The sequence below is a fragment of the Enhydra lutris genome, unplaced genomic scaffold (genome assembly GCF_002288905.1).
Source record: "Enhydra lutris kenyoni isolate GAN:26980312 unplaced genomic scaffold, ASM228890v2 scaffoldscaffold3, whole genome shotgun sequence".
In the NCBI taxonomy this organism is placed as follows: Eukaryota; Metazoa; Chordata; class Mammalia; order Carnivora; family Mustelidae; genus Enhydra; species Enhydra lutris.
This window is the reverse complement of record NW_019154087.1, coordinates 74,449,340-74,471,784: the sequence shown is the minus strand read 5'-3', so window position 1 is coordinate 74,471,784 and position 22,445 is coordinate 74,449,340. Positions and strand designations below refer to the sequence as shown.

Here is a 22,445-nt window from a genome sequence, read left to right as displayed (position 1 = left end):
GGTGAGTGCTGTGAAGTGTGTAAACCTGGCGATTCACAGACCTGTACCCCTGGGGATAAAAATATATTATATGTTTATAAAAAATAAAATTTAATAAAAAAAATGTGTTGCTATAAAAAAAAATTTAGCCCTTTGGTAAGTTACCTTTTCTAGGCCTAATTTAAAAAAAACTTTTATTATTTCCTTTATTAAACATGCTATGTAGGTACATACAGAAAACTTAGAAATACACAGGTACAAGGAGAGAGAGAGGGAGATGGAGAGATTCCCCGCTCTAATCGCCATGAAAAGGACACTTGCTGTTATCACTGTGTTGTATTCTTTTCAAACTTTTCTTTTTAGGTATATATGTGTGCTCACTTGAGTATTTTTTTTAAACTTATTTTAGAATATTGGGATTACATTGTTTAGTGACTCACTTTTTTAAAAAGTGAAACTGTATCCTAAATATGTTTCTGCATCAATGCATGTCTCTTACCAGATGATGAATATTCTATTGTGGGCTCTTCTAGAAGTTGCTTTTCCATTCCCCATGTTACTGGACCCAGTGAACAACCTGTGGTTTGCTAAAGAAGTCTGAGTTACCCTAAATGAGGACCCAACTCTTCCACCAGAATGAGTGAAGTATACAATCCCCACCTTTGGGGGTTTCTTAGACTTCAGCTGGACCCCTTTTCCCTAAGACTCCCTCCCTTGCAAGTTCCCCAAGAGGTATGTGGCGCTTTCTTTCTGGTGGTGTGTATTATGAAAATAAATAGGCACTGATTTCACTTTCCAAGTCTGGGTTTTGTTTTCCTGCTAAATGTCAGTTCTCAAACAACACATTCCCTCTTCTCCCACATCATGCAGCCCCCTCTCCATGCCACCAGCTGCCGCTCAGCTCTGGTGGGAAAGGCTGCTCTGGCACGGGGAGTACAGGCTCAGATCCGGGCAGCCAGGGACACAGGGATGCCCACTTTCATTGCCATGCTGGGTGCCTGGGAGGGAAGTGACTTGTCTGAAGTTTGTTTAGTGAGTCAGCAGCTTGGCCTGGCTGCCCTGAGAGTGCTGGGAATCGGCCCCAGGCTCAGGGCTGCCAGGCCTCAGCCTCTGACATGCAAGGTCTTGCTCAGGGCGGAAACCTCTCTTCCTGGGAAGGCGGGGCAAAGGCCCTGGGGTGTGCGCCTGAGGCTGGGGATGATCTCCCTCTGCTAAAAACTGCACAGGGTGATTCTGGGTGGTATTTTCCTGTGTTCGTCTTCTCTGTCCAGCCAGACTGTGACTGGACAGGACATGTCTTCCTGTCTCCAGTACCTTTCCAGGTTGAGCCCCTTCTAGCACATTGCTGCAGGGGCGAGAAAGTGTGCACAGAGGGCAGAGACTTGGACCCGGCTCTCAGCTCCTCCACTTGCTAGCTGTGAGAGCCAGAGTGAGTCACCTCATTTCCTCGAGCCTCAGCCTCAGTTTCCTCAGCTGGAAGAATGGGGATACGGAGACGCCCCCTCCCCCGGTGGATAAGTAGATTGAAATCTCATGCTGTCATCTAGTGACTCAAAGCAGGCACGTAATAAATGAGCACGGCTCCTTTATGCTTCATCTTGCCATGGCCCATCTGGGAATCACAGTGGCTCCCTACCCTGGGCAAACGGCCTTACATTTAGGGCCCTTTTCCTTACTCCTGTCCCCAGCCCTTGTCTGCACTGAGATAGGCTTCATGGAGTGGGCATGGTGACTCAGTAAACACACAATTTATAGAACCACAGAGCTTGCTATGCAAATGCAACTTCAGGCCAGGCTCCCCCAGTCTCCTTGTTGAACTTGGAGGAGAAAAGCCCCCCAGCACTCCTACACAAACATCCTGAGTCTCTAGGATCCCAGCAGCAAGGCTCACCTCCAACACTGCTGCCAACTTGAACCATCTGCTCTTCTTCCCAGCAAAGAGCCTTTGCTCAGGTTGGTGCTCTGCCGCTCAGATGCCCCAGCCTGCCCTCCTCTCTCTGAAGCCTCTTCTCCCTGAGGCCTGGCTCTCCTGTGACCCGTCCACCCCTGCATGCCTCTGGGCCTGCCACCCTCCGTCACATACTACCCTATGGTGTTTGGCTTCTCCTCCAGATGGAACCTCCTAGAAGAGAGAGAGATCAAATCTGTGTGATGGCTGATTTAGGGGAAAGGGTGGAGAGTTAGGGTTAGGTCAGGGTTTGAGTCTCAGAAGGTTACTTACCAGCTCAGGTGGGAAGAACAGGTAAGTTCCCCAACTCCTCAGAACCTGTTTCCCCGTCTGTGAAATGAGGATAATGAGATGCAGTGTCTGGCACTTGGTAGGTCCTCAGTGTTAAGTTGAAGATGGCTTTTATTGTGTTGTGTCTGCATTCTCCTCGTCGTCTTGCACACCCCAGGGGTTCCTCAAGTACTCCCCAAAGGAGGAAGCAGCACACTGTGGATGGTGTGAGTGGCGGGGCCGAGGGGCCGGGATAGGGACACAAACCGCCCAGAGAGGCCTTATTGGGTCCAGTTTGAGCTTCTCCCCTGCGTTGACACCCTCAGCCCTCTCACAGGCTCCCCTTCATGCTCAATTTTAGAGAGTTTTCCATCGCTACTCACACAGATCGGAGGGTGGCATGTCCAGGGATAGACACTGGAAAGGGACTCAGAGGCAGAGCTTCCTATGGGGAAGGCAGCCCTTCCTCTACACACACACACACACACACACACACACACACACACACATGCCTGCCAGGATCGCAGTGTGGAGGGAAGAGTGGGACTGGAAATTTTGGAAAGCGGGGCCCTGGGTTGGTGTTTTCCCTGCCAGTGAGCATGATAGTGACCTTGGGCAAATCCCTTCCTTTCCCTGGGACTCACTTTCCTCCTTTTCAGGTGGCTGAAGTGGATTCCTGCAGCTCTAATATTCTATGACTCTGAGGTCAAACAAACTTCTCAAAAAAATTAGTATCAAGGTAAGAGTTTACTCTAAAATTTCAGATAAGTGTCAGTGGCTGTACAGGTGCAGGGAAGATTACCATTGAGTAATTGCTGGCAGTATTAATGAATGAATTTGCTTATGAAATTTACCATTTATTTAACCCTTCATTTACCTAGTGTTCTGTGCCAATGTGGCAGATCAGATATGGTTAAAAATATGCCACTCGCTGCACTGAGAGGTATGTCTATTTTCCTACTCCCTTGATTCTGGGCTGGGCCTAACACTGCTTTGGCCAATAGAATACAGTGGAAGTGGAAGTGAGGCCCTGTGTGTTCCTTCTACTTCCTCCTGCTTGGAGCCCAGCTACCATGCTGCAAGAAAATCCAAGTAGCATGTGGAAAGGCTGATGTGAAGAAGTATCGGGGCTCTGTATCAACAATCTCAGCGGAGCCACCAGTCAGCAACCAGCATCAACTTGCCAGCCATGGAGTCAAGCATCTTGGAAGTGGATCCTTTGGCTCTGGTTGAGTTGTCCTAGCTGATGCCTTGTGGACAGAGCCAAATTGTCCACATGAACCCTACCCATGTTGCAAAATCATGATTGTTGTTTTGAGTCACTGAGTTTGGGGAGAATTGTTACACAGCAAAAGATAATGGACACAGAGCTAGTGCTGGTATATGGGGATCCAAAGATGAAGAAATCTGTCTTGGCCTATACTGCTCCCCAAAAAAGACCCTAAGACAAAGATTTGCTTACAGCATATAGTGTTTTTGGGAAGTGATCTCAGAGAGCAGGAATGAAGACAAAATGGAGGAAGACAGAGGGGGAAAACAAATGTAGGGTGTGCCTCTTAGTTTTCCATCTCTGTGGGTGACTGGTGCTGGATACCACTGGGACCTTCTGAGGAGCCTTACAGATCATGTCTCAACATCACCTGCCCAAGGAATAGGAGGGAGAAGCACTTAGCCATGAGTTCCCACTTTGAATTGGCTGGGTTGTTCCATGGGATGATAAGTTCCCTGTACTTCTGGGATGTGCATGCATGAATATCGTGTGGGTTCCTGATGGTGCCCCACGCTGTGACTTTAGAGAGGTCCGCAGGCAGGAAGCAGGAGACATTCAGCATATGCTGGAGATGAGCTGTTGTCAGCATAAAGTGGACAAAATCTTCATGGAAGAACTTTTTGTAGCCCTGGCTCAAATCAGAGATGCAGCCATGAGAAGAGGAGGTAGCTCACAGGAGGTGTCCAGGGTGACAGGGACCTTTGAGGAGGTGGCCATCTAGTGCATGTAGTAGTGGCTATTCCATGAAGCTGTCAGCCTATCTCAGCTGCCCCCAAAGGCTGGACTTTATCCTGGGCTTTTGAGTCCCAACCACCAACTATCTCCAGGTTCAGATTTTGAAAATGAGTGTCCTCCAAACACCTAAAATGTCCAACCGGCATTGTCCTTAAGACAGAAGCCACTGACTCAAGTTAGTGCTTCTTGCCTTAACTGCCCCACTTTCACCAATAGATCTATCCTTTTGCTAGAAAAGTTTCAAAGCTTTGTCCACCTGTCTGGCCTAAATTGTTCACAAATGCATTAGGGACATTTGGGGTCCAGAATCCATATACCAAGTTTGTATACATGAGAAACTCAGGGAAATTTTGAACTGCGCTGCTTCCTTTGCTGTGGGGGTCATGGAGGTGGCATTTCCAAATTTTGTTGGAAGTCTGAAACCCACAGGAAGGACAACATCCTGAGAAACTCTTCTGGGATGATGGGACCTGGATAACATAGTTTTACTATGTTATCCATAGTATCCATATACTATCTGAACCATATAAGGTTCAGAAAACAATTTCCCTGTTCTCACTCTGGCCCAGGTGTGTGTGAACCTTGGCTGGGAGCCATGCTGCCATGTTCTGAGAATGCTGGAAGAGGAGGTAGCCTCAAAAGGGATATGAGTGCCACCTTGTTCCTCATTTCACACATGCAGGGACTGGGAATGGCCTGTTTTCTCAACCCTTTAAGCAGGTAAAAATAACTAGAGAAAATGTTAGAAAGCCTTTTCAGTTCTTTAGAGGATGTTTTACAAGCACCACTGTGAGGAGTTAAAATAAGGCATTAATAATTGATAAATTTTGGACTTAATGCATGTTATGGTAGACACCCTATTGAATGAGAAGGGGCTGGTGACTCTGCTTTTGGTGGGGGGGGGAATGTTTTCTGAAGAGGGAACAATGATTACTGGTAAATTTTGTGTAGTGTTGCTCAAATCCTTCATTTGACTTTGACTTTGTGTGTGCAAGTTCCCAGGGCAGAGGTTTGATCCTCTGGGCCCTGAATGTTTTCCAGAATTGAAGAGTAGATGCTGTGGCTTCATTCCATGTCCAAGTCCAGAACGAAAAGAACGGCTTATACCCAGATGCCTTTGCACAGGAGCACAGGGTGATAAACATGTGTATAGGGACTTTGCCCTTTGAGGCTGTGGATGAACCAAGAGCTCTCATCCAGAGGACAGAAGTTCTCATTGCTTTTGCTAAGGCTTCACCACCTATTAGTCAAGTGACCTTGAGCAATCACTTTACCTTTCTGTCTCTATGTCCTCATCTGTCATGGGGGAAGAATTTCTTGCCCTGCCTGTCTTACTGACCTCAGTCAGATCATGGGTGTGTGCACATTGGCTCAAACCACTGACAGGGGAGAGATGTCTCTAGGATGACAAGATAAAAGCAACCTCTCAATCAATCTCTCCCCCTTCTCTTCTGCTTCCTTTGTATGTAGTCTTTCTTCTCTCAGGCTGGAATCACAGCTACTGGCTGCTCTGATCAGAACCCTGCCTGTTCTCTAGAAAAATCCATGAATCAATCAACAGGGCTGGGGGCGTGTTGGGTAGGGTGAGAATAGAGTATTTTGATTGGTCCAGCATGGGTCATGTGCCCGTGCAGGGCCCAACCACTGTAGCCAAGTGCAATGGAGTACCATGTGCCCATCCTTCAGCTTGGAAGGAAGGCACTAAGGCTAGGAAACCCCCTCAGAAACACTTGACTGGGGCAGAAGAAGGAAAAAAGTTCTTCAAAGGAGATTTTGACCTAGACAGTCAAAACTGGAAAATTCCATGGAGGTGCAGGGCTACTTTGTAAACTCACCTGTAAGCCAGGTAATTGTAAGATGCCATTGGTGTCTCTGTTGTTATTCCTGTACCTGAGTTTCTACAGAATGGAAGAGGGACTAGGACCCTGGCCAAGAAGGATGAGAACATAATTCCTTACTTGTCATTGAAAATGCTGATATCTTTTAGATAAAACAGTTCTCCCCATTGACACAGAGAACCTAGGATGAGTGCTTCTCATCCATCATGGTTCTCCTTTCCTACTCCACCCATGCAGCCACTTGATCCCCCCTGAACAGGTGGCCTTTGGCAATGCTCCAGTCCCAGAGCCTGCACACATGTCCAGATGTGTGAGGTGAAGAAGACACAACAGATGTACAATGGCTCCTGGCTCTCACTGGAGTTGCAGACTAGCTGGCAGCACAGTAGGCAGATAAGCCACCACAGTGCAAAGGGATGACTGCACAATAGCTGCTGGGGTAGAGGAGCTTGGGATGCCCAGACTGGGGAGAGGAAGGTCCCTACTTTTGTGGTCTTCTCTTCCCCACCCTCGGCTATTGCCAGACCACCAACCCGTGAAAGGCAGTAAAACATGGAGGTGAAGAGTATGAGCTCTGTGGGTACTGCCTGCTATTATATAACCCCTGTTCATCAGTTTTCTCATTTATATAATAGAGATGATATTACTAGTTTGTTCATTATAGGATTGTCATGAAAATAAAGTATGTGATGACATAACAAGTGCTTACCAGAGTGCCTGGCACACAGTGTGTGTTCAATGCATGTAACTTGTCGCCATGTGTTACACTCAATATTTACTTGTTTATTCATCTTCTCTCTCTCTTTCTCTGTCTCCCCACTAGATTAGAACCTTCCTGAGCAGGGACTTATTTACTGTTTGGTGCAATATCTCAGGGCTCAGAAGAGTTGCTAGCACACTATAGACACTTACTAAATATTTGTATATTTCACACATGTTGGCTAATATTATACTTGGCTTGAATTATTTTAATAGCCTCCTTCCTAGTCACCCTCCAGCCTCTATATCCCTGCAATAATTTTGCTCCCCTAAGCCCTTTTTAAAAACATGAGATATTTTCTGTTTTTTTTTTTTTAAGATTTCATTTATTCATTTGACAGAGATCACAAGTAGGCAGAGAGGCAGGCAGAGAGAGAGAGGAAGGGAAGCAGGCTCCTCGCTGAGCAGAGAGCCTGACACGGGGCTTGATCCCAGGACCCGGAGATCATGACCTGAGCCGAAGGCAGAGGCTTTAACCCACTGAGCCACCCAGATGCCCCTTTTTCTTTCTTTCTTTCTTTTTTTTTTTTAAGATTTTGATATTTTCTTTGTTTTTAAAAATTTAATTTATTTTACCTATTTAAGAGAAAACAGAGAGAGAGAGCACTCATGGGAGTGAGAGGAAGGTCAGAGGGAGAGAATCTCAAGCAGACTTCCATGCTGAGTGTGGAGCCGGACACAGGGCTTGATCTCACAGTCTTGAAATCATGATCCGAGCTGAAATTGAGAGTCAGATTCTTGCCAACTGGACCACCCAGGCACCTTTCCCCTGCCTAAACATTTTATTTTTTATTTTTAAAATTTTTATTTAGATTCTGTTAGCCAGCATATAGTATGTCATTAGGTTTTGGTGTAGTATTCAATGATTCATTAGTTGCCTATAATACCCAGTGCTCATCACATCACATGCCCTCCTTAAATGCCTAAACCTCTTAAAGTCTCCTTTCCCCACAGATCAAGAGCCCACACTCTTCCTCCTCTTTTGTATAACAACCCCCCACCCCCGGGTGTGGATGGCTTTGTCACTTGCCCTTGCACTATCCCTGCAACCACCTGGCCCAGTCCACTTGCTGTCCTGGCTCCTGCTTTTTCTCCTCCAACCACAGCCTGTAGATATGCTTTTATTTTCTATTTAACTTTCTCCAATTTCCCCCCTCAGTTAGAATCCTACTTATCTCTCAAAATCCATTTCACATTGTCCTTCAAGGAGCACCTCTCCTTGATCCCTCCTATAATAGTCTATTTCTCCCCTTTGAGTGTCTATTTTAGCATTGTCTCCTTCTTCCTTATGTTAACATTAGCAGTGTATGCATCTGCCTCCTGTTTAGATTGCAAGCTCATTGAGGGCACTAACTGTGTCTTTTTTGTATCTTCATATTTGCCACCTATCCCAGCATCAGGCATCTAATAGACACTTAATATGTGCCTGTTGAACAGCCTCAGTAACAAAGTCCCAGTTACCCCAGAGTTACTCGAGTTCTGCACCTGCTTACAGTCTCCATAGCTCACATCCCAGCCAGTGAATATCTTGCTTATTTAATTGCTTCATGTTTTGCACTTGAACGTGAGCTCATGGATGGGAACCTTGTCTATATTTTTACTCTTGAGTCCCTTGCGCCTAACAACATCCGGTATGAACAATTGGTCAGGTGATATTTGGGGGATGAATGAGTGAATTCCAACTGGCTCTGAAGCATAGTGGGAGGAGTCTGACTCTGTTGTGTGGAGTTGCTCATCACTTTCTCCCATCCCTTCTCCACCTCAGTTTTACTTTCTGACCCTCTTGGTGCAGGTCTGACATCTGTATGCCCAACAACCAATTCTAGGTACATTTCTGCTCCATGTTTTTTTTTTTTTTAAATTTAGTGAGAACATTGATTTTGCCAACATTTATATATTTGAAGTGATATTATCACCTCAAAAACAATTACTTGCATCTGTCATGTTGAACTTTTAAAAAGAAAATTTCCAGTTATATTCACAATATTGAGAGATAGTTCACCTTGAATGAAATGAATTTCTAAAAGTTTTACTTTGATTGCCTGAATTATATGAAAAAAAGTGAATTGTTATTGGAATTACCAAATTTTTCTTTTTTTATTGTTGCACCAGATTCCATGAGTATAACACTGGCATCATTTAACCATGTGTGATGTTCTTCTCTGGGTGGTGCTATCAAATAAACACTTGTAGCATGTGTGCAAGAAAACTTGGAACTGACAAATGTACTAGGCAGGGTTCTCCAGAAAAACACAACCAATCAACAGAAGATTATATATATTCATGGAAGAGACGTATTATAAGAGTTGGTTCATGTGATTATAGAGGCTGGCTAGTCCCAAAATCTCACGGCTGATGTCTCAGGCTGTCAGGCTGCCATAGAAACAGGAAGAGCTATGTTCCATTTCAAATGCTGTCAGACAGGGACCATTCTCTCATACTCAGGGTGGGGTTGGTGTGGCAAGGTCAGTGTTTTGTTTTATTCAGGCCTTCAACTGACTGGACAAGGCTCACCCACATTGGGGAGAACAATCTGCTTTATTTAGTCAGTCAATTCAAATATTAGTCTCATTCAAAAACACCCTGACAGACACACCCAGGATAATATTTGACCAGGATTTTATTTTATTTTTTTAAAGATTTTATTTATTTATTAGATTGAGTGAGAGAGAGAGAGAAAAAGAGACAGAGAATGAGCAGGGGGGGGTGGGCAGAGGGAGAAGCAGACTCTCCACTGAGTAGGGAGCCCAATGAGGGACTTGATCCCAGGACCCTGGGGTCAGGACCTGAGCCAAAGGCAGATGCTTAACCGACTGAGCCACCCAGGTGTCCCTGAGCAGGATTTTAGACAGTGTTCTTAAAGTCACTGATGACCTTTGAGTTAGATGCTGATACTCCCTGAGCAGATTTGTGCCTGCTTTTTATGTAGTCAGTGACATCACCATGGTTCTCAGGGCCGATGGTAAATGCTGATAACATTTTTGTGATTGTTACAGTTTGCCATTAACTTTATTGAAAAAGAGAAAGATATTTACATTTTCATGACTCATGCACTTTCCTATTTTGTGGAACTCCTTGCTACTGAGGGTTTATTGAAAAATGAAAATGCAGTAGCAAACACTAAGATAAATAGTTGTAGATTGATAGTACATGGTAAGTGGGAAAGTTGCTGCAGCAACGCTGCCCATTACTGCCTATGAACCCTGGAGCAAGACTGCTGCCTTCTAGATCCTGCAGTTCATACCTGTCACTCCTTACTTTCCCCACTAACCTGGAGTCTGTTGGCCTGCAGCTTCCTGAACCTTGCAGGCCATGGCACAACTGGCATGGGTCTTTACCTTCCCACTACCCCAGAGGGGAAATGACTCTCCTCCACTGCTTGTGTCTGTGTGCATTTCAGGGTCTAAGGGGAGCTGTATGCGGTGTCCCTGAGAGGGTTGCACTGGGTTGGGAAAGGATTGGGAAGGAAAGGCAGGTCAGCCCTCATCATCTTCCAGATTTAGCCTGAGTTTAAGTGAAAACTCACTTGCTCACAGCACACATCACTCACCAAGAGATGCGACTGTGGCAGAAGCTGGAAGTACAAGCAAAGGGGTACTGATCTGATCTTGGCTTCTTTTAAAGCAATTCTTAATAGGACTTCATTAAGCAATGACAAACTAGATAGAACACCAGGACAACAGGGGGCAACTGACACCATCCAGGACAAACAGAGAATTTGGCCACCTTACCTGTAGGAGCTTTATCCTTGGGCTCGAAGGGATGTTCTGATCCCAACCCAGTTTTAGGGTAGTTTCTCCGTTTGGGGTTTCCATGTCTATGTGGTGTCAGTGTCCAGGCCTTGCGTGAGCATAGGAGCACAGGTGGAGACTCTGCTCTTCCACAGTTGACTTGGGGTCCTCTGACAGTTGCAGCAAAAGCCTGCTCAGTGCTCCTTCCTCAGGGGGGTGGGAGGGAGGGTTTTCCCAAGGGGATCACCCATTCTCTGATCTTACCTTGATGTAGAAAGCCCAATTTTAACTCTCAGTGTATATGTGGTCTGAGGCCTCCACTCCTGTCCCCATGCAGGCCTTAAATCCACTCGTTGATGTGCCTTCTCACCTTGTTTCTGGTCTCTTGTGACTTCCCTGTCCCAGTCTCCTTCCCAAATGCAACTCAGCTACCCCTGAAATGGATATTTAACAAGCACTGAAACCAGAACTTCTGTATATTTGAGTAGGAGCTGGAGGAGACAGAATGCTTATGGTGTCCCTCTCTCTCCCAGAGAAACCCCCAGGCCTCCTCTGCTTGTCCTTGAGGAGATGACACCAAATGATTGTGGAAGTCTGATGGGTTTTGGGGTATTTGTCTCCCTTGCTAATTGGGGAGAAACATATTTTCTTTTTAAGAGAGAGAGAGAGAGAGAGAGAGTGTGTACACATGAGGAGGAGGGAGAAGCAGAAGGAGAGGGAGAGAGAGAATATTAAGCAGGGTCCATGCCCAGCATGGAGCCCAATGTAGGGTTTGATCTCTCGATCTTGAGATCATGACCTGAGCTTAAATCAAGAGTCAGATGCTTAACTGACTGAGCCACCATGATGCCCCCAGGAGAAATTCTTGAGGGTAGAAACTTTTAGCACAGGGCTGAGCCCAGTGGAGGATTCCATTGGGAAGGCAGGGTAGGAGAGATTCCTACCTCCATCATATGGTAAAGCCTACAACTCTGTTTTACCTTAGCAAGAGGGAGGAGTGTTTTATATCTGAGAAGTTTGGTAAGATTCTCCATATCTGTTTGGACAGAGAAAGGAAGTTCCAGGATTTTCTTAACATTTTCACTCATTCATTCATTCATTCTTTCTTCATTCCCCAAATATTTTTTTAACATCTACACCTAGTGTGGGGCTGAAATGCTAGTCCTGACTCCAACCCTTCCAGGTTAAGGAGAAGAGCTACCCCTGAATGGAAGGGAGGGCACTGCAGGCTGACTGTGTGGACACAGGGCTGCAAGAGACACTTTCTTCTTCCTCACAGCCACTACACGGAGCACCCACCCCCTTGCTGGAGGAGTAATAGGAGGATACTGGTCAGGCTGTATGTCCACCCATGAGGATGGTGAGTGGGGGTCCCTTGGCAGGAGACTTCCTGGGAAAGGTCCAGGTCCAGTGGGGAGGACAACACCAACAGACCACTGTCCATACCTTAGGGTCCAAGTGGCCTGAGACTGAAAGGTTTCAAAGCCTCAGGGGTTCTGTGGGTCTATCTGGGCACCGGACACGGGGACAGGACAAGGCTGGGACCCTGGGTATGGATGAGATGGTTGAGCCACCATCCATGTGGGGAAAGACAAGGCAAGAAGGAGCTATAAACCCTTTTATATTTGATTGACAACCACTACTTCCAGTGTCTCCTGGACATGAGAACAGAGCTTTCAGCCCAGTTTCTTGCCAGGCTGGCCAGGGTGCCTGATTCTCTGCTGCTCCAGCATCAGGAGTCTCCAGCATACGGTCTGGGCTGGAGTACTGCCCACTTGCCCCTTCCATCTCTCCTCCCAAACACCTACATATACTCACGCACATGCACGCACACATAATTACAAGCATAAGTACACCCACATGTGCACGAGCGCGCGCATGCACACACACACGTCTCATCCACATAGGCTACCAGAATGTTTTGCGGCCCTGGTCAGGTCTGGACAGGATAGGATGACAGCTCACATACTTCTCTCTGGGTCACTATGTTTTCAGCCACACAGAAGATGTGGATATTTAAAAAATGTGAAATATGACTATGTTAATGGATGAGTGAATGAAAGGATGAATAATTTAGGAAAAACCTGGAACTTCCTTTCTCTGTCCAGAGAGGTATGGGAAAGCTTACAGAACTTCCAGATACAAAACACACTCCCTGTGGCATTGAGGTAGGCAGGAGAATGGGGGAGTGCTCCTGGTGAGGCCCCTTCTCAGCTGAGGGCCTCCTGTCTCCTGGACTTCTGTTAGAAGTTTCCGGGTTGATGATATGCCCCCTTGGGGCTCCCTCTCTCTACTGGAATCCGGCTTGGCCTCCAAAAGCAGGATGAGTTTGCCTGGAAACACACAGAGCCAGGCACACTTTGGTTATAAGACCCCAAAGGCAGCAGTGGCGATGGAGAGATGATAGGTATGAGATTGGTACAGTACACAGCAGCCCATCTGTAATAAACAAGGACATGGGGCAGATGGCAGAGGTGGGCAAAGCAGGTCGCTGGTATGGGAAGAGACAGTGAGTGGCAATATCTTTTCTGCTGATCCTGGAGGCCACAGTCTCTTGTCAGTTATATGGCTGTGATAAGCCAACTACTACAGGATTTGTGTCCCTATCACCATGAGACATGATGCTGTAGGGGAAAGAGTGCAGAAATAAGAGTCCAGACACCTGAACTCTAGTCTCAATTCTCTCACACCCTCTTGTGTGACCTTGAGGTGGGTACTTGATCCCCTTGACTCTTGACCCCCTTGAAAAATGGGAATAGCTAACCTTGCTTCATCATCTCCAGGTTAGAGTGGGAGAAAGACCTGACACCAGCTGGCAACACCCCCACCTAACAGAGAGGGAGAGCTGGGCCCTAGAGATAGAAGGGATGTAAGCAAGGTCACACAGCAGACCAGAAGCGAGCTGGGTTCAAAGGCAGGTCTCTGGCTGCGGGCAGTACCGAGTCCCCTGCCTCAGTCTAAGTGATGTAGGTTCTCACAAAAGGAAGAGTTTTGCATAGGTTCTAGGCAGCTCTAGGTCTTCTAGCAGAGAGACTGGCATGTGCATAACAGACTGTGGGCTGTCAGTCCTGTTGTACAAACTGCAGAATGGAAACAGAATCCTAGGTCCTGTTCCCACTCTAGCCAGAGTAAACCACTGTGTTAGCTGGAATTCCTTCCTGGTGTCTGGTGTCACCCTCACTCTTATCCACTTAAACCTACTGGTGGTGGTTCTATCTTTAGCGTCTAAACTCAGCCTTAGTTAACAAGTGATGTTTGCCTGCCCATGCAACACAAATTCTGTGCTCAGCAGAGTAAGACAGCTTTCTTCCACCACGCAGGAAAAATCCTTTTGGGTTGGATTTTCATGGGGTAGAAGATAGAGGAAGACAGAAGAGGAAATCTGAGGACTGTTTTTTTATTTCTTTTAATGCTAGAAACCTCTGATCTACTGGGTGCTGAGCACATCACATAATACTTCCAAAATTGTCAACGGCTTTTCCTCAGTCAGTGTCTTCAGTCAATGGACACCAATGGCTTTCTACTTCTTCTTTGCTTTTGCTTTCTTTCTTTTATTTACTTTATTGAACTTAAGAGATTCATCTTGCCCTTGCTGGCCAGTGATTGCAAGTGGGGAAGGAATAGGAGCATTGAGGTTCAAAGTCTTCTTCTGAAGTTTCAGATCCAAAATATCAAAAGTTATTTGTATCTCATACTGCAGCAGCTCCTTCAGGCATTCGATCTGGATGTGAATGGCCTCACTGATGAGATTTTCTAACTCCTGGAAGAAACGGAACATGGCTGGTGATCAGGGCCCTAGGAAAGGCTGAGGCCATCTGCAGATACAGTCCCCCAACAGGATCCAATGCTGAACACATCAGCTCCTTTTTCTGTATTCTAGAACTTTCCATTTCTCCCACCAGCTCTCTTGGCCACCATTCTCCACCCTACTCTGTGCTCTGAGAATCTGACTTATAAAGGCTGTCTCAACTGGCTACCTTACCCCTCTGGTTTTAGGCTGAATTCAGCCAATGGGAGGCGCTGGTAGGAGATCCGAGGCTGGAAAGAGAATGAAGTCTCTCGCCTCCCTCCCAGTCTGCTGTGGGTTGGCCCTGACTCTGATCCTCTCCTTACACTACACCTCCTGTCCCATAGCCCTCTCCCATAGCTCTCTTTTTGGACTTTCTTCCCTTCTCGCTTCAGGACTACTATAGCAATAACCCTATTTGAGTGGGTCCTTTATTAATAATATTGTTCTAGGTCTATAGGCCAGTCCCATATTCCCATACCTTCTGATCAATGTGTGTTCCATTGGGATACTATCCCCCTTTCCTACCCTCCTGCCCTCATCTCATTTTTACATCTTGAAGTTCTAGTAGCAGGCTTCATCAGAAGGACAGGGCAAGTTGCTCAGAGAGTGGGCCTGTCCCTCAACCAGCCAGTCATGGAAAGAATAGAAACTCAGCCACCATCTACCATATTAAACAGGAGACACTATCTGTCATCTCAATCAGGACTATGGCATCATGGAATCCTGGAGACATGGACCATGTAACTGTGTTTCTCCAAATTCCCCATTTGAACAACCAAACTGTAGAGGAGAATTCGTGCTTGTCTGGAGGGGACATACTTGGAGTATCTGATTGCCTAGAAGATATCTCTTTGCAGTCTCATATTTTAACTTAAAAATTAATGTAAAATCTGACATTTGCCCTGTACTATCTCCTTGATTGTTTTTATATAAAAATTATATTCTTCCCCTAAGTCCGTGGGAAGGATCATGCTCCAAGAAGATGTATCATGTTTATCCTATGGTCTCCAGCTCAGGCACAAGACTAAAGGCACACAGTGGAGGGGACTCTAGTCCATGAACTCTACCAGGCAGGGACCAACAGCAAAGTAATGAGGGCTGGCAAGGGAAACTGGGAGGGGCAGAGAAGGACAACTGTGTGAACAAGAAGAAGCAAGAGTGGGAGGGAAGGCAGCCCCTCACATTTCTGGCCTTGTCCACATGTTCTAGAGTAAGGTCCCCCAGAGGGGGCGGAGACAAGCTGTTGCTTAGGTTCTGCTGTGTTCTTGTTTGCTGGACATCTTAATGCTCTAAGATTGCATGGCAGCCTGACGTGTTATTTCTCTGGAAGACTTGACTTAACCTTAGAAGAGTAACATTTATTCTGTTGTGCTAATTTCTCTTTAAAGATTTTCCCCATATTTTATATATATTTAAGGGAATATTTCATAGGGCCATTCACTCTTTGGCTGATGATTTAGAGACCTTTTGAAATATATAGGCTCTGGGACTCTCTACCTCCACCTCAGCCCCAATCTCCCCAACACATATACACAACTGTGTATACACATACGAGGACAATTGTCTGTGTTTACAGATGATATGACAGTGATGATATAAGTGCCTATGTCTAGATTAAAAAATGAATTTGGACTCTTCCAGACCCTTAAGAAGTTGGTGGCCCTGGGGCCATGCTAGTTACCATTAGTAAAGAGCTGATCATTGAGCCTCTGGCTCCTGGAGCCTCGGTGGTCTTAAGAGTGGTCAACGAAGGAGCCCAATTTCTTAGATCCATGCCAGACTCTTCTAGGTTCTCTCTGACCCCCTAGCCCCACCCCTTTGCCTATCTCAGCATATCACCCACTTGGGCTATCCCCAGTGGCCCTTCCTGTATCATCTTCCCCCACTACGAGGCCTCAAAGGATGAAGAGCACTGAGAGAATCTGTGGTGATTCAGAGCCTAGGGTCTTCTTTAGTGGAATCTGTCACTGATGAATGTTGCAGTGGAAAGAACTTGGACTTTGGGGTCAGCCAAGCCTTAGCCTAAATGTAAACTCTACCTCTTGCTAGCTTGGTGACCCTGGATTAGTCCATTAAATTCCCTGAGCTCCACTCCTCTCATTACTAAAATGGGTACATGAATTACATCTCACAGAGATTGTTTCATGAAACATGCACACAAAACCTGTGGCCCATGTTCAGTGACTGTCTGTCCCCTTCTGCCCCATCCCATGTGTGCAGACAATGGGGTCCTCTCTGTGAGTCTGACTCCAGCCACCATGTTTTCTTGGTAGGAATGGGCATTTGTATGTGACAGGTGAACATCTTTCCATCTCACAGGCACAGCCTTACCTCTCTCTTCAGAACCCGACTGGGCTGCTCAGGCACCGCCAAGAACGTTCTCTGTAGCTTATGCTCTTGCTCCAGGTGCAACGCCTCCTTTAGGAGCAACATATTCGTGCGTTTCTGCACCTCAGCCATATTGAGTTCTGCCATCTGCTGCTCAAGCTGCCAGATGTCCCTGTCCATGCCCTCAGCCAGAGGGAGGGGATGGGGTGGCGCACACACTTCCAGGTGTGTGACAGTCAGGTTGACCTCCTGGTCCTGGCCCAGGACATACTGGTAGAGTTTGTAGTGGCGGATAAAAGTGTTGTGGAAGTAGTCACAGAGGGCCAGCAGGTGGGTGGTGTTGAACTGCCCCTGGTAATCTCTGAGCTTGTTCCCCAGAATTGTCACAGCCTCAGTGATGGAGCAACCTGCAAGCACAGAGAGGCCAGGCATTAAGTGTGAACAGAGGTAGAGCTGCATTGATAGCTCAGTATCCAGACCCTATGAACGTAGAGCCCACATCCTACCAGCTATTCTATATTACCATTTATTAGCTCTTAAAAACTATGGAGTGTATCACATTTTCCCTTTTGTCTTGGCTTCTAGGAAGCTCAGTGCCTATTTTATGTAATAACTTATATTTACCTCATTTTATATGGTTATCTCACTCTTTACCTACATTTTGACTTTTAACTCTCATTTTAAAGGTTTACTTCAGCTGTGCTTTATATTGTTTCCACTTCAAAGCCCTCAGAAAGGAGATGAGGGTGTAAAAAAGGGATTCTGGTAAGAGTGGAGCATGAGATGACAAGAGACAGATGTCCAGGCAATCATTATGCTGTAGATGTGTGTCACAGAGTTAGGCAAATATTGTTTCTACCATGCAAAATTCTGCTCTGGAGTTACACCATAGGCAATGCTTTTCCTGAGCAAACCTCTTCTCTCATCTCCTCCCATTCACTCCTTTTTCTCACAACTCCATCAAAAGGTTGGCGTAGTGTTGTGGTTAAGGAGGTAGGACTCTTTGCAGCATATGATTGGATCTTAACACAGAGGGTGGTTCAGTAAATGGTCATTGCTAAGTGAGATGTAAGACCTGGTGAGCAGACATTAGGCAGAGAAAAAGTCAAGACAAGGGAGAGAGAAAGAGCATGCCCTGGTGTAAGCATACCTGGGTCCTCACACAGATGCCTTCCCTGAAGTGCATTGTAAACTCAGTCGTGTCTCTTGTTCCCTGATTCAGTGTCTATGTACGACATATGGACATATGTCTATGGGAGCTTGGGCCAACTGACCACCAAGTCACATGCTTTTGGGGATTCCACAGTTTTATCCACTGAAGATAGAGACCAAGTGTTAGATGCAGGGAGCCTGGCTTTACTCCTGGAGTGGAGGTCCAACGTGTGTAGATCCCTTTCCTTGTCTTTGCTGTGTGAGCTCCCCATGGGGTCCTGGAAGAGTCTCTCACCTTTCCAGCCAGAGGTCTCCATGTTCTTTTAGGAGGGGCAGTCTCCTCTTGTCCACGTGGTTTTTGTAAAGTCCTCCTCACCCCACCCCCACTGTATGTTCATTTTGGCTCCTCACTCTTGGCTCTGTATGAGAATATTTACTTTAAATCTACCCAGAATACTGAGATACTACCCAGAATACAAGAGTGAGATTGGCTCCTCACTCTTGGCTCTGTATGAGAATATTTACTTTAAATCTACCCAGAATACTGAGATACTCAGAATACTGAGGCATCACTGTTTTTAGAAAAATAGTAGTAGATAAAGCACTACTCCACTTTGAGCCTCGTTAGAATGTGCTGGGAAGTGTTACTTGGATGTAGACTTCAGTCTCCTGCAAAAGGGATGAAGAGGGACCTCTCCACTGTGCAGAATTGAAGGTTGTCGGGCTGTGTTTTCCCCTTCTTTCAAGGCAAATAAGCAGGTTCAGAGGCCCAAGAGAGTGCTTCTGTTTCAGAGTGGTATAGAGGGAAGGTCTGGAGGCCTGAGACAGCTCTGTCACTTTCTAGCTATAACACTTGGGTCTTCATTCCCACAGATATAAAATGGGATAATTATATTTAGTTGATAGGATTGTTATGAGAATCAAATGGGATGATATGTCCAAGTGCCTTGCACAAAGCCTGCTACATGGTAGTAATTAATAAATGCTGTAGGAAAAGAAGAGTTTGTTTCTGCCCTCTGGGAAAAGTCTCTTCTAACCACATCTATATTTCCTTCCTTATATCTCTCCATCTATTCATCCACCCACCCATCCATCCATCAATCTGTCCATCCATCCATCTACTCATCCATTCATCCATCCATCATCCATTCATCCATCCATTTGTCCATCCATCCATCATCCATCCACTCATCCACCCACGCACCTACACATCCATCCAAGATTAATTTGTCAACTGTTACTGAGTGCTTATTAATACTAAGCTCTATGCTAGGTCTGGCAGTACTATGACAAGACACATTCCTTGCCTTCAAAGTGCTCACAGGAGAGACACATAAGTAAATGTTACATGTGTAAAGAGAAACAGAATCAGATGAAGAAGAATGTTCAGCTGAGAACAGGAATTCCCCCCTGAGAAGATAATGCATGAGGTACACCTCAGAGACTTAGTGAGACTGAGCCAGTAAAGACAGTAAGAGGGGCACTTCATGGGTACAGCTGAGTGAGAGCATTGGGGCAAAAAGCTGCATGGCATGAGTGGAGAATAAGACTGGGTTTGTTGTTGTTGGCACTTAGAGATGGAGGCAGCATATGGCAAGCATTGAGTGGAGAAGTAGGTGGGAAACAGATGGGAGGGCCTTGGAGGCTACATTCAGAGTCCAGATATTTGCACTGTAGGCAGTGCAGGGTCAGCACAGTGTTGTAGGCAGGTTGTACACATGGCTATGGTTGCCTTGAATTAGATCACATTGATGGTCATGTGGTGCTGGTGCATGGTGTGGCCCAGTCCAGATGAGAGTTACTGTGGCCTGAGAATGCCAGGTTAGCAGGTATGGGCAGGAGAAGATTTGAGTGGCAGGACTGATGGTCAGATGTGGAGTGTGGTAGCAACCTGCACAACTCCCACATGCTCACTCTGGGACAGTTGGAGGGTGGCAGGGCCACCAATAGAATATGTTACAGGTGAGACATTTACCTCTGACATGACCTCTGCCCTCAGAGAGCTTCCAGTTTGTAGAAAAGGGGACAATTACACAAATGCTTAGCCCCTAGCACAGGACTTTGTGCACAGTAGGAGCCGATGAGTATCTAGCGAGTAAATGGACAAATTCTGATGCTAAGTGCGGTGACATAACTGTTCATTTAACCACCCAGCAAATATTAGGGACCTTCCATGTGTCAAGAGCTCATCTGGCTTCCAGAGAGGCAATGAAGGCCTAGGGAGGAAAGACACAGAGTATAACCCTCCTCAGAGCTACACAGGTTGGCTGCGCACAGAATAGGAAGAAGTGACTTTGTCAGGGAAGGTGGGGAGCAATTCTCTGAGGAGGTGATGAAAGAGATGAGATGAGCAGTGTCAGAGGAGTTACTTGGCAAAGAGAGGTAGGAAAGAGTGAAGCAAGCAGGGGTAACATTGTGTACAAAGGCCCTGTGGTTGAAGAAAGCATGGCCTATTTGAGGAACTAAAAGGCTGGGGATGAGGGGTTGGCAGGCTAGAAGGCAGCTGGTAAAGATGAGGTTGGATTCTAGATGATGTTGGGAGATGGGCAGTGGCCTGGAGGTGCTGGGCCTCCTAAGCCCCTATGGGAGGAATTTGGTCTTCAGTCCTTAATAGTGGTATTGTTAAAACAATGCCCCTTCCACAACATGGCCAGATCATGATCCTCCTCCTTCTCCCTCTCCCTCAGCTCCTGCCTGGCACACTGGCTTTTCCCTATTTTTCCACCATACTCTGTATACCCTTGTGCCAGGCCTTGGCCTAGGATGCCCTTTCTGGCTGTGGACGTACTCCTCACTCCCAGGATGCCAGCTTCCCACAGACCCCTCCTGGGCCACTCCATCCCCACCCCATTTTCCCTATAAACTAGTTATTTACTGTATGAAGCAAAAGTGAAAGAGCTGAGATGCCCTTCAACAGACAAATGGATAAAGAAGATGTGGTCCATATATACAGTGGAATATTATGCAGCCCTCAGAAAGGATGAATACCCAGCTTTTGCATCTATTTGGATGGGACTTGGAGGAGATAATACTGAGTGAAATAAGTCAGGCAGAGAAAGTCAATTGTCATATGGTTTCACTTACTTGTGAAACATAAGGAATAGCATGGAGGACATTAGGAGAAAGAAGGGAAAAATGAAGGGGGGAGATTAGAGGGGAAGATGAACCATGAGAGACTGTAGACTCTGAGAAACAAACTGAGGGTTTTAGAGGGGAGAGAGATGGGGGGATGTGTTGGCCCAGTGATGTTAAGGAGGGAACGTATTGCATGGAGCACTGGGTGTTATGTGTAAAACAATGAGTCTTGGAACACTACATCAAAATCTAATGAATTGTTGGAGAGGATGTGGAGAAAGGGGAACCCTCTTACACTGTTGGTGTGAATGTAAGTTGGTGCAGCCACTTTGGAAAACAGTGTGGAGATTCCTCAAAAAATTAAATAAAGAGCTACCCCATGACCCTGCAATTGCATTGGGGTATTTACCCCAAAGATATAGATGTAGTGAAAAGAAGAGCCATATGTATCCCAATGTTCATAGCAGCAATGGCCACAGTCACCAAACTGTGGAAAGAGCCAAGATGTCTTTCAATAGACAAATGGATAAAGAAGATATGGTCCATATATGCAATGGAATATTACGCCTCCATCAGAAAAGATGAATACCCAACTTTTGTATCAACATGGACAGGACTGGAGGAGATAATACCGAGTGAAATAATTCAAGCAGAAAGAGTCTATCATATGGTTTCACTTGTGGAGTATAAGGCATAACTTGAAGGATGTTAGGAGAAGGAAAGGAAAAGTGAAATGGGGGACGTTGTAGGGGGAGATGAAGCCAGAGACTATGGACTCTGAGAAACAAACTGAGGATTTTAGAGGAGAGGAGGGTATGTGGACAGGTGAACCTGGTGGTGGATATTAAGGAGGGCACGTATTGCAAGGAGCACTGGGTGTTGTGCATAAACAACGAATCTTGGAACACTGAAAAAATAAAATTACATAAAAAAAAAGAATGATGTACTGTATGGTGACTAACATAATATAATAAAAAATAAAAAATAAAATAAAATACCCCCCAAAAGTTTTAAGTTTACTGAAAATAACTAAAACAATTAATTTTGTAAATTTTTTGTCAAAGAAATGGCACTTTTGCATGACATTTTAAGATTTGAAGCATTGTTATTATCATTATGTATATATATAAATTGCTTCTTTGAACATGTAATTTGATAATCACAATTTACAGAAATAAATAAATTACATTAAAATTACTTGGTACAGTTGTAATGTTAATTTAGATGTTGACAGCTTTTTATGTTTTATTTAAAAATTTTTTTATTGTTATGTTAGTCACCATAGAATTCTTCATTAGTTTTTGATTCAGTGTTCCAAGTTTTATTGGTTTTAAATTTTTTAAAAGATTTATTTATTTATTTATTATTAGAGAGAGAGAGAGAGCATGAGTGGGGAGATAGGGAGGGGCAGATGGCAAGGGAAAGAGAAAATCCCCAAGCAGACTCTCCACTGAATATGGAACCAGAAATGGGGCTCAAACCCAACCATGAGATCATGACTTGAGCCAAAATTAAGAGTCAGACACTTAACCAACTGACCCACCCAGGTGCTCCCACCCATTGATACTTT

The 22,445-nt window shown here is 45.6% G+C and overlaps 1 protein-coding gene across 1 annotated transcript in view; it reads right to left on the bottom strand.

Annotated features, from left to right (window-relative positions):
• Positions 1 to 13,913: 13,913 nt before the first annotated feature.
• Positions 13,914 to 22,445, bottom strand: part of LOC111152565 (chromosome unknown C8orf74 homolog) — a 29,068-nt gene continuing 20,536 nt past the window's right edge. The window contains exons 3-4 of the mRNA XM_022511046.1: positions 16,652 to 17,055; positions 13,914 to 14,290 (exon numbers count right to left, since the gene is read on the bottom strand). Of these exons, the coding sequence (XP_022366754.1) occupies positions 14,051 to 14,290; positions 16,652 to 17,055 (644 nt within the window). The 3' untranslated portion in view covers positions 13,914 to 14,050. The remainder of the gene's footprint in view (positions 14,291 to 16,651; positions 17,056 to 22,445) is intronic.